Source organism: Podarcis vaucheri (genome assembly GCF_965113315.1).
Source record: "Podarcis vaucheri genome assembly, chromosome: 3".
In the NCBI taxonomy this organism is placed as follows: domain Eukaryota; kingdom Metazoa; phylum Chordata; class Lepidosauria; order Squamata; family Lacertidae; genus Podarcis; species Podarcis vaucheri.
This window is the reverse complement of record NC_138761.1, coordinates 42,516,142-42,532,856: the sequence shown is the minus strand read 5'-3', so window position 1 is coordinate 42,532,856 and position 16,715 is coordinate 42,516,142. Positions and strand designations below refer to the sequence as shown.

The 16,715-nt window shown below is 42.1% G+C and overlaps 1 protein-coding gene across 1 annotated transcript in view; it reads right to left on the bottom strand.

The window, feature by feature from the left end:
• Window positions 1-5,365: 5,365 nt before the first annotated feature.
• HEATR5B (HEAT repeat containing 5B) overlaps window positions 5,366-16,715 on the bottom strand; it is a 46,550-nt gene continuing 35,200 nt past the window's right edge. Inside the window, exons 29-36 of the mRNA XM_082218095.1 lie at window positions 15,905-16,165; window positions 15,430-15,557; window positions 14,160-14,304; window positions 11,247-11,519; window positions 9,286-9,510; window positions 8,382-8,533; window positions 7,144-7,357; window positions 5,366-5,932 (exon numbers count right to left, since the gene is read on the bottom strand). Coding sequence (XP_082074221.1) covers window positions 5,628-5,932; window positions 7,144-7,357; window positions 8,382-8,533; window positions 9,286-9,510; window positions 11,247-11,519; window positions 14,160-14,304; window positions 15,430-15,557; window positions 15,905-16,165 — 1,703 coding nt within the window. The 3' untranslated portion in view covers window positions 5,366-5,627. The remainder of the gene's footprint in view (window positions 5,933-7,143; window positions 7,358-8,381; window positions 8,534-9,285; window positions 9,511-11,246; window positions 11,520-14,159; window positions 14,305-15,429; window positions 15,558-15,904; window positions 16,166-16,715) is intronic.

The following is a 16,715-nucleotide window of genomic DNA, read 5'->3' as shown; positions in this document are numbered from 1 at the left end:
TCGTTTCAGGATCCTTTCGGTAGCTGGGGTTTTAGAGTGGAATTTAAGTTGGAAGCATGTGGGAGTTAAGTTGTTGTCTCGGCAGTTGCGTAGGAACAGGAGATCACATAAGATGGTGGCTCTTCGGATTTCTAGTTTCTCGTAGGTTCTTGTCAGCTGGAAGGTTTCCTCCCCGTAGAGGTGAGATATTTGCTTTCGTAGATTTTCACGGGTACAGGAATGCAGGTTTTGGTGTCTTCGGGTGTCTTCCCGTGTAAGAGTCGGGGTGTCTGTGCGACGTTTCGACGAGGTCTCACTCGTCATCTTCAGGCTGGTGCTTTCGGCTTCTTGTTACTGCTCTGTTCCAGTAACAAGAAGCCGAAAGCACCAGCCTGAAGATGACGAGTGAGACCTCGTCGAAACGTCGCACAGACACCCCGACTCTTACACGGGAAGACACCCGAAGACACCAAAACCTGCATTCCTGTACCCGTGAAAATCTACGAAAGCAAATATCTCACCTCTACGGGGAGGAAACCTTCCAGCTGACAAGAACCTACGAGAAACTAGAAATCCGAAGAGCCACCATCTTATGTGATCTCCTGTTCCTACGCAACTGCCGAGACAACAACTTAACTCCCACATGCTTCCAACTTAAATTCCACTCTAAAACCCCAGCTACCGAAAGGATCCTGAAACGAACTGAACTATCCCTAATCAGAAACGAAATACATAAGAAAAGATACCTACTAAACCAAACCAACAAAGATCTGCTCACTCTTCACCTCAAACTATGTAACAAAATCCACCCTGCACTCTGGGACAAATGCAAACAACTAGCCGTCTGGAGAGCTGAAACTGAGACCTCACACAAGACAGACAGACACACCAACAAACTCTACAAACTAGAGAAACGCCAGAAACCCAGCCACCCTCCACAACAACCCATGAAACAAACAGTACATAACATATCAGACAGGATCCTCACCCCAACTGAAACCAAAGTACTCTCCAAAGGTTTCAACTTTGCAGTCGCCCCCAGACGCATCCCCACGGAAAACATCATATGCGGAGTCGAAGCTAGCCTGACCAAAATCGACCCAGATGAAGCCAATAAAATCAGACTTGAAGTCACCAACATCCTTTGCTCCAGCAAACCACCCAGAAGCAATTTACACAAAGAAGAACAGAAAGCACTCACCAACCTGAGGAAAGACAACAACATAATCATTCTCCCAGCAGACAAAGGCAACGCCACTGTTGTGATGAACACATCGGACTACCAAGCAAAACTATCAAATCTACTCCAAGACCCTACCTACCAACCTATAAAAACAGATCCCACCACCTATCTGGAAAAAACCACCAAATCCAAAATAAAAGCCTCTCCTATCAGTGAAGAAATCCAGCTAAGAATCATCCCCAGAGAAAAATCTTCCAGATGCCCCAAACTCTACGGTCTCCCCAAGATACACAAAGAAGGAACACCACTCAGACCAATAGTCAGCTCCATAGGCTCACCTCTACAAAATCTCGCTAAATTTCTCGCTAAGCAACTTCAGCCCTATGCAGAATCCATCGCTTCACACGTTACTAACTCCTTCCAGTTCATAGAAACAATAAAGAAGCAATACCTACATCCCGATGACCTACTTGTGAGCTTCGATGTTGTATCTCTCTTCACTCAAGTGCCCATTAATGAAGCCTTGACAGCCATTCAAAACAAATACAACCCCCCCAAATACATCCTGGACCTGACCAACCACTGCCTAACCAACACGTACTTCATCCACAATGGACAAAGATACAAACAGATAGAAGGAGCACCTATGGGATCACCCCTCTCACCGGTCATCGCAAATTTGTACATGGAACACTTTGAAACCAATGCTTTAGACAAGTCAGAACACAAACCCAAACTTTGGCTCAGATATGTTGACGACACCTTTGTAATTTGGCCACACGGGAAAGAAAAACTAGATAGCTTCCTCACACATCTCAACAGCCTACACCCCAAAATACAATTCACTATGGAAATAGAAGACAACAACCAACTCCCCTTTCTTGACGTCCTAATCTACAAAAAACCTGATGGCTCCCTAGGACACACTATCTACCAGAAAAAAACACACACCAACCGCTACTTACATGCACAATCACACCACCACCCTGCACAAATAAACTCCGTAGCCAAGACTCTCATCTCCAGAACCAAACGCCTGGCTGACAAAGACCACTTGACAACTGAGTTACAGAATCTCTCAAATGTGTTAATCGCCAATGGATACCAGAAAAACAGGGTTACGAAGCTAATCCAAAAAGAAACACCCCCCAAAAACCAAGACACAGAAGAAAACAATGGCATGGCCCTCCTTCCTTATATCAAGGGCACTACAGACAAAATCAGCAAAATCCTCCATAAACACAATATCAAAACAGCCTTCTGCACCAACCAAAAAATAGCCAATATCCTCAGAAACCCAAAAGACAAAATCCAGCTGGAAAACCAAGGGGTCTATGAAATACCCTGCAAAGTCTGCCCAGCCACGTACATTGGACAAACAAACAGACGAATAAATGCACGTATCGCAGAACACAAGAATGCCGTCAAAAAAGAAGAAAAAACTTCCTCTCTTTTCCAACACATGAAAGAAACAGGACACGAAATTAATTTTGCAGATTCCAAATTGCTCTTTAACATGGAACATCACCACAAGAGAATAATCATGGAAGCCATCGAGATAGAGAAACACCCTCACAACATGAACAAGCGTGACGACACGTCCCGCCTGCCAGACATCTGGAAATTAGCCCTCCCCACAAAAACCGACACCAGAACCAGAGGCACACAGAACGCCGTCACCAATCAACCACACCAGACCCAAACCCAGACCCTCTCCACAGACATATTACAGACTCCATCCAGTAGCCAAACTATAGTGGCACCTCCGGATGCTGCACCCCCCTGCAAGCCCTACACAGATCTGGCTGGCACAAGGCACAAAACCACAGCTCGCCCCTATACACGAAGCCAAGCCAGAGCACAACTAAATGCAGCACAGCCATCTTCTCAGAAAAACTCTTCACAAGCTCAAGAGGTCAAGACACAAAAGCTTTAGCAACTAATCTACACTTAATGACCCACCCAGTGGTATTCAGAATATCACTCATGAAATCACACAAGATATCCCTCAAGTAATTAAGGAACAAAAGAAGAAGAGGCACACTAATCTAGGAACTTCCTCTCTGCCCAGAACGTTGGAGGCTATACACCACACCCCTCAACAGTATTTATAGGAACTCAAACACCAGATTCTGCTCTGTTCCAGTAACAAGAAGCCGAAAGCACCAGCCTGAAGATGACGAGTGAGACCTCGTCGAAACGTCGCACAGACACCCCGACTCTTACACGGGAAGACACCCGAAGACACCAAAACCTGCATTCCTGTACCCGTGAAAATCTACGAAAGCATATATATATATATATATATATATATATATATATATATATATATATATATGGAGGTTTTGGTGTCTTCGGGTGTCTTCCCGTGTAAGAGTCGGGGTGTCTGTGCGACGTTTCGACGAGGTCTCACTCGTCATCTTCAGGCTGGTGCTTTCGGCTTCTTGTTACTGGAACAGAACAAGAAGCCGAAAGCACCAGCCTGAAGATGACGAGTGAGACCTCGTCGAAACGTCGCACAGACACCCCGACTCTTACACGGGAAGACACCCGAAGACACCAAAACCTGCATTCCTGTACCCGTGAAAATCTACGAAAGCATATATATATATATATATATATATATATATATATATATATATATATATATATATCTTGTCCAGCCTGTTTTAGTTATAAAGATCATTCAGTAACTCCCACACTATTACTGCAAACAGTTCAGGAATCTATGACAACAAAACAGCCCTACCCTTCAGAAAAATCCATAACTTAGAGAACTGATCTTACGTAATGTGCGAGGCCCGCAGACATTTCTCAACCAGAAGCATGAAAATGTTTCTAAGATCAAACTAGATTGTGGAAATCTCAGACAACAGGGGCTTAGTGTTAGCAGAGAATGAACACCATCCACTACCCATTCACTTCATGGTCCTGTACTAGCTTTACCAGAGGAAAGCAAGGCAACTTTGTGAAGCACAAGATTCTGTTGTTCAATGAAACTGTTTTAGTTGCTGGTCCTTTTTTTTAACAGAAGACATAGAAGTATTATGAAAATCAATTTTATCTCCTTATAGAAAATCCTTTCTGTACAGTGGTACCTCGGGTTACATACGCTTCAGGTTACATACGCTTCAGGTTACAGACTCCACTAACCCAGAAATATTACCTCGGGTTAAGATCTTTGCTTCAGGATGAGAACAGAAATCATGCTCCGGTGGCGCAGCAGCAGGTGGCCTCATTAGCTAAAGTGGTGCTTCAGGTTAAGAATAATTTCAGGTTAAGAACAGACCTCCAGAACGAATTAAGTACTTAACCCGAGGTACCACTATACTAGATAACAAGCTGCTGGTGTGGTCTGTGTTTGTGACATATAATTGGCAATAAACTTGCTGCCTAAGAGTACACCTCTTTTAGTAAAGAACCAAATAATGTGGGGGGAAAGAAACATAGGGTCTTGGCCTCTTGTTTGTCTTTCCATGGGTCATCTTGGTCTATAGTAGTCTTGACAGGAACATTTGCAAAAAGAAGTGCAATTTTGTCACATTTTTGTTCTATTAAGTATTTTTCACAATGGAGTTTTGATTGCAATGTTGTGTGTATTTTTTGTAAATGATATCCACACATTATGCCTGTTACAAAGAGGTATCTATCCACCATAGCATGCATCTGACAAACTGGATTTTAGGTAAATGCAATATTATGCTACAATAAATCTGTTGGTCTTAAAAGATACCAAAGATGTCTTCTTGTTTTTGTTGTAACAAGACAAATATGGCTATCCCTGTCGAATCTGGCTATAAGCCAGTGGTTCTTTTCTTTTTTTTTACATGACATAGCAGGCTTGACAAATTGTGTATTGTGTATCTGACATTACTAGATAAATACTAATGTACATGAATTTCCTACTCTCCCCCTCAGGGAAGGCACTTCCTGTTTTGCTGCTTGACCCTGCTGATGCCCCACTGCCACCCCACAAGGCTCCCTTACCTGTGCTGCTGGAAACCAGTGCTGCTTTTCTGCTAGCAGTGAAGCATTCAAAGCGACTGCCTCACATGGCCTTAAGGGCAGGCCTGCCCTTTCCCCCCTCACGTCAGTGAATTTGCCCAGGGAAAATAAATATATACCCAGCTTTTATAACCACACACTGAACCTGATATTTCTAAAAGTCTAAAAATAAAGGCCACCAAGTAACACACAAAACACTTTGTTACAGGAGATAGTTTAACACAGACTCAGATGCATGATCAAACTTATTCCATTTCATAAAAATCTATGTACATATAGATAATATTACATCCCTTAAAATGCACAGATTTCAAGTTATAACACACACCTAGGAACATAAACCCCTAGTGGATAGCCACAGACAAACAATGCAAAAATACAGAGAGTGCTATTCAGTAACACAAAAGGAATGATATATTGCATGGTGATCGATTTTATGATTGGTTCCAACAAGAATAAATCAGAAAAAGCTAGTTTTAAGTTTAATTGTTGGAGTGGAATGTACTGTGGGTGGTGGTTGCCTGGCAGCTGCCTTTGCTTTGCTCGCCTGGCTTGCTCGCACTGCAGTTTCCAGCCGTATTTTCAATTCCGGGGCTGCTCCCATGACTGTCTTGAATGCATGAGGATAAAGGGGCCCAATGCGTGTTAGGTCTTGGAGGGCAAACTCATGAAGTTCTTTTGAGACCACAGATGCAGAAGAGAAAGCATTCTCATTCAGTAAATAAGAAATAAGGGTGGGAACAAGAAGCGCAAGCAGTGGGACTCCTAAGGAGAGAAAAAAAGAACAGATTTAAAATTATGGACTTGAACTCAGAGCATCATGTTCACTTATTTCTGTTAAAGAATAAAAACTCCAAAATCTCAATCCATTTCTGACTAATACAAATCCAAAAAGGAAAGCTGAAGAACTATTTTTAGGACCGCCTCGCAACTCCACACTGTGCTCAGTTCCAGAACAGCCAAATGTTTCCCTAAGGTACTGCGTTACCATGGGGGCAGATATAGGATAAAACTACATTTAGCAATATATAACCTGCAAAAGAACAAGTGCCATTTATTCTATCTTCTTTTTGATTCTGATTCTGTTGAATTATCATAGCATATCACAAAGCATGTAACCCGCACTATTACAGATTTGTTTGCTGTGTGCACTCTGAAGCACAAGCGAACCATCTGCATGTGCAGACCACCTTTGCTCCTTTTCACTGAAAGAGCCATCTTGGTTTTTAAAAATCAATAATGCAACATCCGCTTCACCAATTGAAACAAATAGGTTAGCTTTTTAGAATGTGAGAGTTCCATGCCTATTACAGATTCAGACTAGGGTGATTGGGATATATTGAAATGTATCTCCCGGAAACAGAAAAGGGAGGAAAGTGAATTTTACACCCCTCCCCCATTTCTCCTGCAGCTGCCTGTGCTTCCTCCTACACTGTTTCTAAGAGTTAGTCAAATCTTCTGGAGCCGGTATTTCTTGGCGGAGGTGGAGACACACAGTGGGAAAGGGGAGCAGCTATTTTTTGCTGACTCACTCTTCCACCCATGGAAGCCTTTACTGGGTCAAATAATCTGTGATTGAAGGGACACAATTGGATACAGTCCATGATCTATAAATTCATAATTTCCAAAAACCAATTTCTTTGGGAAAAGCCACATTCTAGGGTAGTGTGTTCCAAACCTGGGAGCATTTATTTTTCTTCCTTAAAATTGAAGGCGACGTTGCTTTTGGGAGTCCACTAGGTCTGTTAGCAGTGACATTGATTGAACTAGGAAAATACAGCATATCCTCAGTGCATTAATGGCATGATTAGTAATCATGCTGTATAGTATTTAAAATTAAACACCAGGTGTAGGTTTAATCCTTCTCTCCCCAGCCACAGTCTATGAAACCATTCCTCCCACTGTGACAATTAGCTTTAGAAAAAGAACCATTACAGGTACTGTACAATTTGAGAATTATTATTCAAGCTACTTACTATTCTGTTCTTCTCCAAGAGCTACCAGTGTTTCAAGAACTTTGATTCCTTCCTGGACTGCTAAAAGTTCCATTTTGTTGTTTGGGCGGTTGATCTCTACACTTTTCAGTTTCTCAACCATTATTGGTGCCAGCGAATGGATATATGGGGTTGAGAGGGCTCGATTGGTGTGTTGGAATACAGAAAGCAGAAGCTGGTAGCATTTGGCTTGAACCTAATCACAATAAAAAAGATTGCTGTGTTAGTTTAGGGTTGGTAGTGAAACCATCACAATGTTAATAATGGTTCATGAAAGAAAAGTGAAAACAAGGCAATTCATATGGTCAAGTAACTTGGTAATTATGTCTTTGGTCATTTCATGTGTTTAATAAACAGTATCTGTCATGGTACAAACTCTGAAACTACACAGAGTGCGAATAATTTGGGATAATTGATTTTGTTCCATATTTGAAAATCACAATTCAAGACATGGTAAAACTTCATTTACTGCTGAAGAATCAGTTAGTAACATGACAAGGTTTTTTTTTTTAATTAACAGTATATAGCAGAAGGATGTGTAGATTAGCTAAAATGTCTTTTTAAAGTTTTGAATTATTTCCTATTCTGAATAATTTTTTCTCTGTGTTTATTATAAATGGTATCATCAATTGTTAATGTTCCTAGATCACTATTGGCAGGTTTATGTTCAGCAAGGCTTCCCCTGGCACCTTCACTGTATATATTTAGACACCAGGCAAAAAACAAACATTCTTCTTTTCCCAGGTTTTTGGCTAATTAAACAATCTATGGCCTTTTAAAATGTGCAGGGAGGTGGTACTCTTTTTGTCTGTTACTATTTGTTTGTAAAGTATTTTTGTGTTTTTATATTGTAAATAGCCCACCTTTATTACCTATTTGAGGTCCTGTACCACTTATTTACTATTAAAAAGCTGTAAGAAAGCATTGCTAGTATAAAGTGAATCCCTGTCTTTTCGAGTAAGATGGTAGCTTTGGTTTGTTAAAATGTTACACCACATTAACCAATCTTGAACCTGAAGTCAAAATAGAATTTTTTTTTATGTTGATATATGGCTATACGTAGGTTAAGTTGTGTAAATGAAGTCCCACTTGAGAACATCTTACATGCACAGGAGAATTAGACTACATGTAGGGGTTTTTTTAACTGCACAAATGGTAGCTTTAGGGAGAGTGAACTTGTAATTAATGCTGGGTCATTGGGGCGAAAATGGAATACTCACCCAAGGATCAGATGAGTTCAGTGCCATTTTGAATCTATTCATGCAGCCATTCTGTAATGACTGCACACCAATTATTTCTGTGCTTGCTGACCAAAGGAAGAGTGCAATAGCTGTAAGCATGCTGACTTCATCCAGAATAGGCCTTGAGGCCTCTGAAAAAAATCCAGTGGAAACAGGCTGAGAGCTTATACCAAAACGGTTTTGAAATAGGCAAAATGAAACTGCTCAGTTACAAAGTAAGAAAATACTGGAAAATAAACATAATATTTCTGATTTAAATAATAATAATGTTTTATTGCACAACCCTTTCAGTCTATTTTTTTTTTTTTGTGGTAAAAACCACCACCACCCTATGATATAACATGGAAGTGGTTTGCACTTGATATGTTTCTGGAAAGTAAGTTTAAGATGTACTGATCCCCATGAGATTTTAAAAACTACATACCACAGACATAGGCAACATACAGAATGACTCACAATAACGTAATTGTTAAAAATATTGATATATTTAATAATCCAGTATACCTCTGTTTGTTCTGATTATTTATTGTTATTAAAAATATGCAACACACTTTTATTTTGTCAAATTAGTCCCCTTTTGTTAATAAAAGAGCTGAATTGCTCATGCATCCTAATACTCTTGCCATATATGAAGAAGGTCAAACTCAACAAACATGGGGTTTTTATGGCATTAAAGGAGGATGCTGGACTCTACAAAGAAGCACTAATACACCAAAGATGATTTGGACACCCCCATATGCATCCTTAATTCCTTTCTCTTTTAATTTTATAGACCTAACAGAAATAGCAATATGATTACTGAAATACGTACACCAGTTTTGGTTCCTATGAGAACAGTCCCTTTTGCTTATTTTTTTAGTAGCTGTGTTTGTATGCAAATTACCTGGCTGAGGGTATTCCAAAATTGAGGCCAAGGTACTGCGGATAAGATTTGTCCACTGTTTGTGTATTTCTTCATTCATTGTCATTGGAAGAGTTACAATACTTTTCAATCCTTGAAGTGCTGCGGAGACTGGCGGGGGGACATGGTTTCCTGTTGTTTTCACGGCAGTATCTTTTAACACTTGAGTTATTAGAAACAGGACTGTGGGCAAAATTGTCATGCATCCTGAAAGATAAAAAACATATTTTCTTGCACACGAGTGTAAGAACAAAACGCTACACCATAGGCATGATCCATAGTTCTATATTCTATGTGGTGTTTCACATGAGCAAGTATTATCTGCTGGGCAGTACCCACTGTTACACACGAAGCATATCGGAGTCATATAACAGAAAAGCCACTGTAGGCACACAGCTACCCATGCACTCCAGAACCACTGGATTTTGTTTGTGTGTCCATCCCACACCACCTGTTAAAATACAACATTACACGTGATGCTTCAAATCTGTCCTGGCACTTTGACTCCCATTGTGGAATTAAAGGGAAAGAGAGGTTCATATCAAACTATAGAAGTAAACATGATTACTCTGTTCTACCTCTATTGCTGGAGGCAGCATGCTTCTGAATACCAGTTGATGGGAATCGCAAGACTGCTTCTGCATTCAGCACCTGCTTGCAGGCTTCCTGTGGGCATCTATTTGCCCACTAGGTGAACGTCTGGTATGACCCAAAATGACTTTTCTTATGCACTCTTTTGCTCTTTCACTTTCCTAGTGAAACTAAAGTACAGTGGTAACTCAGGTTAAGTACTTAATTCGTTCTGGAAGTCCATTCTTAACCTGAAACTGTTCTTAACCTGAACCACCACTTTAGCTAATGGGGCCTCCTGCTGCTGCCGCGCCGCTGGAGAACGATTTCTGTTCTTATCCTGAAGCAAATTTCTTAACCCAAGGTACTATTTCTGGGTTAGCGGAGTCTGTAACCTGAAACGTATGTAACCCGAGGTACCACTGTATCATATATGTGTCATTTTGGAAGTAACTACGTCCTAATAGGGGATGTGGGTGGTGCTGTGGTCTAAACCACAGAGCCTAGGGCTTGCCGATCAGAAGGTCGGAGGTTCGAATCCCTGCGAGCTCCCGTTGTTCGGTCCCAGCTCCTGTCCACCTAGCAGTTCAAAAGAACATCAAGTGCAAGTAGATAAATAGGTACCGCTCCGGCGGGAAGGTAAACGGTGTTTTCGTGCACTGCTCTGCTTCACGAGAAGCGGCTTAGTCATGCTAGTCACATGACCAGGAAACTGTCTGCGGACAAACGCTGGCTCCCTCAGCCAGTAAAGCAAGATGAGCGCCGCAACCCCAGAGTCGTTTGCGACTGGACTTAACTGTCAGGGGTACCTTTACCTTTACGTCCTAATAGCAGCCGTTCCTGATTGTGCATGGCTATAATGTTAAAAATCTGACTCAAAGTGCCTATCATTTTTTCATTTACCAAATAAGTTCTGGGTTCCGTTTATTGAAATGAATGCGTACAGATTTCAAGAATGCTCTACTGAAGCAAATCTCTGAGGTTTGAAGGTACTCCATAAACTGACGTGCAGTTCGGGGAAAACAAGTGCTAAAGGAATGGAAATTCTGTCCCTTCAAGGAACCACTGAGGGGCGGGGGATTATACCATGAATCGCCCTGAGATCTTTGGATGACGGGTGGTATACAAATTTAATAGATAATAGATGTTTTGGACTACAACTCCCATCAGCCTCAGCCAACACAATGCTGGTTGGGAAAGGCTGCATTAGAGCCTGTTTTGCTCGTCTGTGCCACCATCATAAACATTTCTCCAAACACTTTCCACATTTTAAAAACAGGTTTCAACCTGTCATGCTTTCATTTCACTATCCAGGATACACTTTCTGCAAAACCTCTTAAAGAAAGATCTTTAAGAAAGATCTACTGCATTACCAGCTGGGGAACAGAGAGTGGGCAGGTCAGACAGAATTCCAATTGTGGCAGCTACAAGACGAGCACTTTCTTCTGGAAGCTGTTGGGTTCTGCTGGAGATATGACTCGGAGAATCTGACATTTTTGTGCTCAGATGCGGCATGTGTCGTACTAGGATAAACATTAGGAGCTCCATGGCAGCAAATACAAGAGATTTTCCTGGCACAAGACCCCCACTTTCTCCTCCTTCGCCCAACATGGTACTAGTGTCTTTTTCCTTTACATCTTCTTCATCTACAAAATAAGAACATAAAAGGCAGTATGTATTAAAAATGTGACTATCATACGGAATACACAGATGACAATGTAGAAAGGGATTCAAAATAATGCATAATAAATACTGAAAGTATAAATATAGCTACATAGTATTACAACAATAAAACTGTTTAAAATGTATACATTAATATTTAGTAACTAGACAGCCTCTGTTTACTGTTAGAAACTGTGGTACATACAGAATCAAAGGTGACACAAGTGCTTATGCTATCAGCGCCCTCTCCAATTGCATGGAGCCCAGACAGCCCCGTGGTTTTCCACGGATCTGAGGGCAATGAAACAATCGTTGAGACGGCTAGAGCGTCGGTGGCGGATGACCCATTCTGAAGCTGACCGGACACAGGCTAGAGCTCAATGTCGAGCCTACCAAGTGGTGATAGCGACGGCGAAGAAGACTTTCTTCACCGCCTCTATTGCATCTGCAGAAAACAGCAGCAGGAGACTTTTTCAGGTGGTCCGCAATTTAGCGGAACAACCTGCTACATCGGGGCCCAGTACGGGCCACATGATCTCCTGCAATGATTTTGCAAAGTTTTTTGCAGATAAAGTCGCTCAGATTCGGGAAGAGGTAGACGCCACCGTGGGAGCAGGGCCGGGGCGGGAGAGTGCTAGAGTCCTGTCTAGTCAACTTGCGTGGGATCAATTCCAATCTGTTACCTCCGAGGATGTGGACAGGCTGCTTGGACGAGTGAAACCAACCACCTGTCTCCTTGATCCTTGCCCATCTTGGCTTATAAAAGCTAGCCGGGAAGGGCTGAGCGATGGGCTTCGTGGGGTGGTGAATGCTTCCCTCTGTGAGGGAGCCTTCCCAGACCCGCTGAAAGAGGCGGTTATTAAACCGCTTCTTAAAAAACCATCTTTAGATGCGGCCACGATGGCTAACTATCGCCCAGTCTCAAATCTTCCATTCTTGGGCAAGGTGATTGAGCGAGTGGTTGCTGAACAACTCCAGGCACGCCTGGAAGAAGCGGACCATTTGGATCCCTTGCAGTCGGGATTCAGGCCTCATCACGAGACTGAAACTGCCTTGGTCGCACTGGTTGATGATCTCCGGCGGGCTAGGGACAAAGGTGAGAGCTGTTTCCTAGTTCTGCTGGATCTCTCAGCGGCGTTTGATACCATAGAACATAACATCCTTCTGGACCATCTTGAGGGGCTGGGAGCTGGGGGCACTGTTATACAGTGGTTCCGCTCCTTCCTCCTGGGCCGTGTTCAGAAAGTGGGGGGGGGATGAGTGTTCAGACCCCTGGGCTCTCACTTGTGGGGTGCCTCAGGGTTCTGTCCTCTCCCCTATGCTTTTCAATATCTACATGCAGCCGCTGGGAGAGATCATCAGGGGGTTTGGGCTGGGTGTTCATCAGTATGCGGATGATACCCAGCTCTACCTCTCTTTCAAATCAGAACCAGTGAAGGCGGTGACGGTCCTGTGTGAGTGTCTGGAGGCGGTTGGAGGATGGATGGCGGCTAACAGATTGAGATTGAATCCTGACAAAACAGAAGTACTGTTTCTGGGGGACAGGAGGCGGGCAGGTGTGGAGGATTCCCTGGTCCTGAATGGGGTAACTGTGCCCCTGAAGGACCAGGTGCGCGGCCTGGGAGTCATTTTGGACTCACAGCTGTCCATGGAGGCACAGGTTAAATCTGTGTCCAGGGCAGCTGTGTACCAGCTCCATCTGGTACACAGGCTGAGACCCTATCTGCCTGCGGACTGCCTCGCCAGAGTGGTGCATGCTCTGGTTATCTCCCGCTTGGACTACTGCAATGCGCTCTACGTGGGGCTACCTTTGAAGGTGACCCGGAAACTACAACTAATCCAGAACGCAGCAGCCAGACTGGTGACTGGGAGCAGCCGCTGAGACCATATAACACCGGTCTTGAAAGACCTACATTGGCTCCCAGTACGTTTCCGAGCACAATTCAAAGTGTTGGTGCTGACCTTTAAAGCCCTAAACGGCCTCGGTCCAGTATACCTGAAGGAGCATCTCCACCCCCATCGTTCTACCCGGACACTGAGGTCCAGCACCGAGGGCCTTCTGGCAGTTCCCTCATTGCGAGAAGCCAAGTTACAGGGAACCAGGCAGAGGGCCTTCTCGGTAGTGGCGCCCTCCCTGTGGAACGCCCTCCCACCAGATGTCAAAGAGAACAACAACTACCAGACTTTTAGAAGACATCTGAAGGCAGCCCTGTTTAGGGAAGCTTTTAATGTTTGATGTATCACAGTATTTTAATATTCTTTTGGAAGCCGCCCAGAGTGGCTGGGGAAGCCCAGCCAGATGGGCGGGGTATAAATAATAAATTATTAATTATTATTATTATTATTATTATTATTATTATTATTATTATCAAGTGAAATAGTGTTAAAGCTGTTTCCTTTTACAAATGTAAGGAAATATAGAAATATTTTGATTCTCTTGTGTTATTGAAATGCATCAAAGTATACTAAATGATTCAACTTAGTTTAGGTTTGTCAAGTGTGCAAAATGAATATAAATAGGATGAAGAAAGATACAGTTTGAAATATCCCATCTTCACAAACAAAACTTTGTTCTAATATACTTCATTATTTCTGAAACCCAAAATTAAGGTAACATATCTCACTCATAGTGTTTCTTTTTTCTTGTAGATGATCTTGAGCAGCTCTTACAATCTGCTGCACAACACCAGTAACTAGCAGTTGGACTGAAGGAGGATTGCAGGTCAAGAGGAGTCGATGCAGCACACTCAAAAGTTCAACACCAAGGAGCTAGCAAGAAAAAAAGTTTTTTTCAAAGTTGCATATGATCATAAGCTTTAATAATAAAGCTATCCTACTTTGCTGTAATCCCTTATGTCTCATTTAATCTACATCTGAAAGACTTACAGTGGTACCTCGGTTTAAGTACTTAATTCATTCCGGAGGTCCGTTCTTAACCTGAAACTGTTAACCTGAAGCACCACTTTAAGCTAATGGGGCCTCCTGCTGCCGCCACGCTGCTGGAGCACAATTTCTGTTCTCATCCTGAAGCAAAGTTCTTAACCCAAGGTAATATTTCTGGGTTTGAAGAGTCTGTAACCTGAAGTGTATGTAACCTGAAGCCTATGTAACCCGTGGTACCACTGTATTCTGTGCATTCACCACTTTAAATAAAGCACTTACCAAATGCATAAACCAGATGCATGCAACCATATGCATCAACCTGGCCTCAACCAGAGCCAGGGCTTTGTGGAATGCTCTGTCACAAGAGACCAGGGCCCTGCGGGACTTGACATCTTTCCGCAGGGCCTGCAAGACAGAGCTGTTCCACCAGGTCTTTGGCCAGGGCACAGCCTGACTCCCTCCTTTGGCAATCTTCACAGAACTCTAGCCTAATGGTTGCCATTAATCTGTTTTGAATTAATGAAATGGTTTTAGAATGTATTATCATTTTACTCTTGTTAGCCGCTCTGAGCCCAGCTTCGGCTGGGGAGGGCGGGATATAAATAAAATGTTATTATTTATTATTATTATTATTATCATTCAGCCAAGGTTAAACATTTTTAATTCCGATATGCTTAACTCTCTCAGTTAACTTGATTAGTTTTTGCCCAAATGTTCATTAGGTTCACACCGCTGCACCTGTTTCAGTGTTTCCGAGCTGGCATTTATTGAATAAAAGGTTGAAAGTACAAATTTGGTCCTGTTTTTTCCTCATAATTAATATTTAAATTGAGAAAAATCAGGACAAAACATATTAGTCAATGTTAATCAATTTGTCAATTTCACAAACTTTTCCATTCCATGACCAATACATGAAACCTTCATTTAATTTATTGTTCCAGCAATCTGCTTTACCTCCTGCATAATCAGATGGCTATCCTAGTTTGCAGTTATAGACTTCAATAATAATACCTGATCCTCAGCAATGTGGGTTCTAGCACAAGGGGAATCCAATAAAGTGTGCAGAGCTTGTAAACAGGATGTAACATGTTCAACAGGCTCTTCTGGTCGTGGAGAGCAGAGAAACTGTATACTAACACCTGAAAAGCAAATTATTTTCAATTTTAGACAAAACAGAACAACAGTGACTAGTAAAGAGTTTACTGTATTTAAAAAACTATTATTGCATATTGCTGTGCATACATAAAACACTAGTTTTAATTGTTTTTACATGAGATGACTGTGCACAATACTACTGCAGCCATCAGAAAGTCAAGAGTCTTAGGCTGAAACACAAACACTTAGGCATCCTGAGTTCTGAAAGCTACAATGCTTCGGTTTCTGGTACTGTCACAAAGCTAGAGTCCATTGAAATGGGAAATATTGCTACCTGATGATATAAAGTAGTAGTACCACTACAGAATTCTGAAACAACACAACATATTACCCAAAATCAAATGCATTCGATCTTTGTTTATCTCTTGCAAAGGTTTGGTGGAAGGTGGTGTTCCTGGTGCTGGGTTTAACATAATGGATGTGGCACGTTTCTGTGGATTCGGTATTGCTGCCGACACATCTTCTGTTGATTCAGAAGCATTAAATCCTGTACTATTCAACCACAGTGCAATTGCATGTAGAATCGGAGTCCATGAATTCCGGTAATGCAGTCTAGCTGTATCAATTGTCTCTGGAGTGTAAAATGCTCCACCTGTCAGGCAAAATATTACACTAGATTTCAGCATGACGATGGAGGCAAAAAGGAACTGAGTAAAAAGTGCATTATCATTTTAAATATTTTGCTAATATCAACTACATCTTAGAATTTCTGCTAACATGCCTCTGCAAACTAGGCCCAAACTCACATGCTTATAGAATTCTTCACATGGTGGCTCACTATCAGTGAAGTCTATCGTTCTGACCGTCCCACTGCCAGAAACATGGCACCCTGGGCTAGTTCACATATTACACATCCATCAATTGTTCATTACTCCATTTCAGAGATTACTGCAGGAACCAAATTTACTGAACAACACTATGTCTGAGGTTATGTAGGGCGATTTGAAAAATCTGTTTGATTTCATTCAGACATTCGAGGTTACTATTTGATTCTGCAAACATGAAAAAACAAACTCGAGACAGCTTCCTAACCATGGTCAGGGAAACCTTCCAATTCTGGCTCAAGTGCTCCAGAGCTAAGGAAATTAGGCTCATGCTTTGTGCATTGGGAATGTGTTGTTGTGTCTTTTTCTATAAATGAT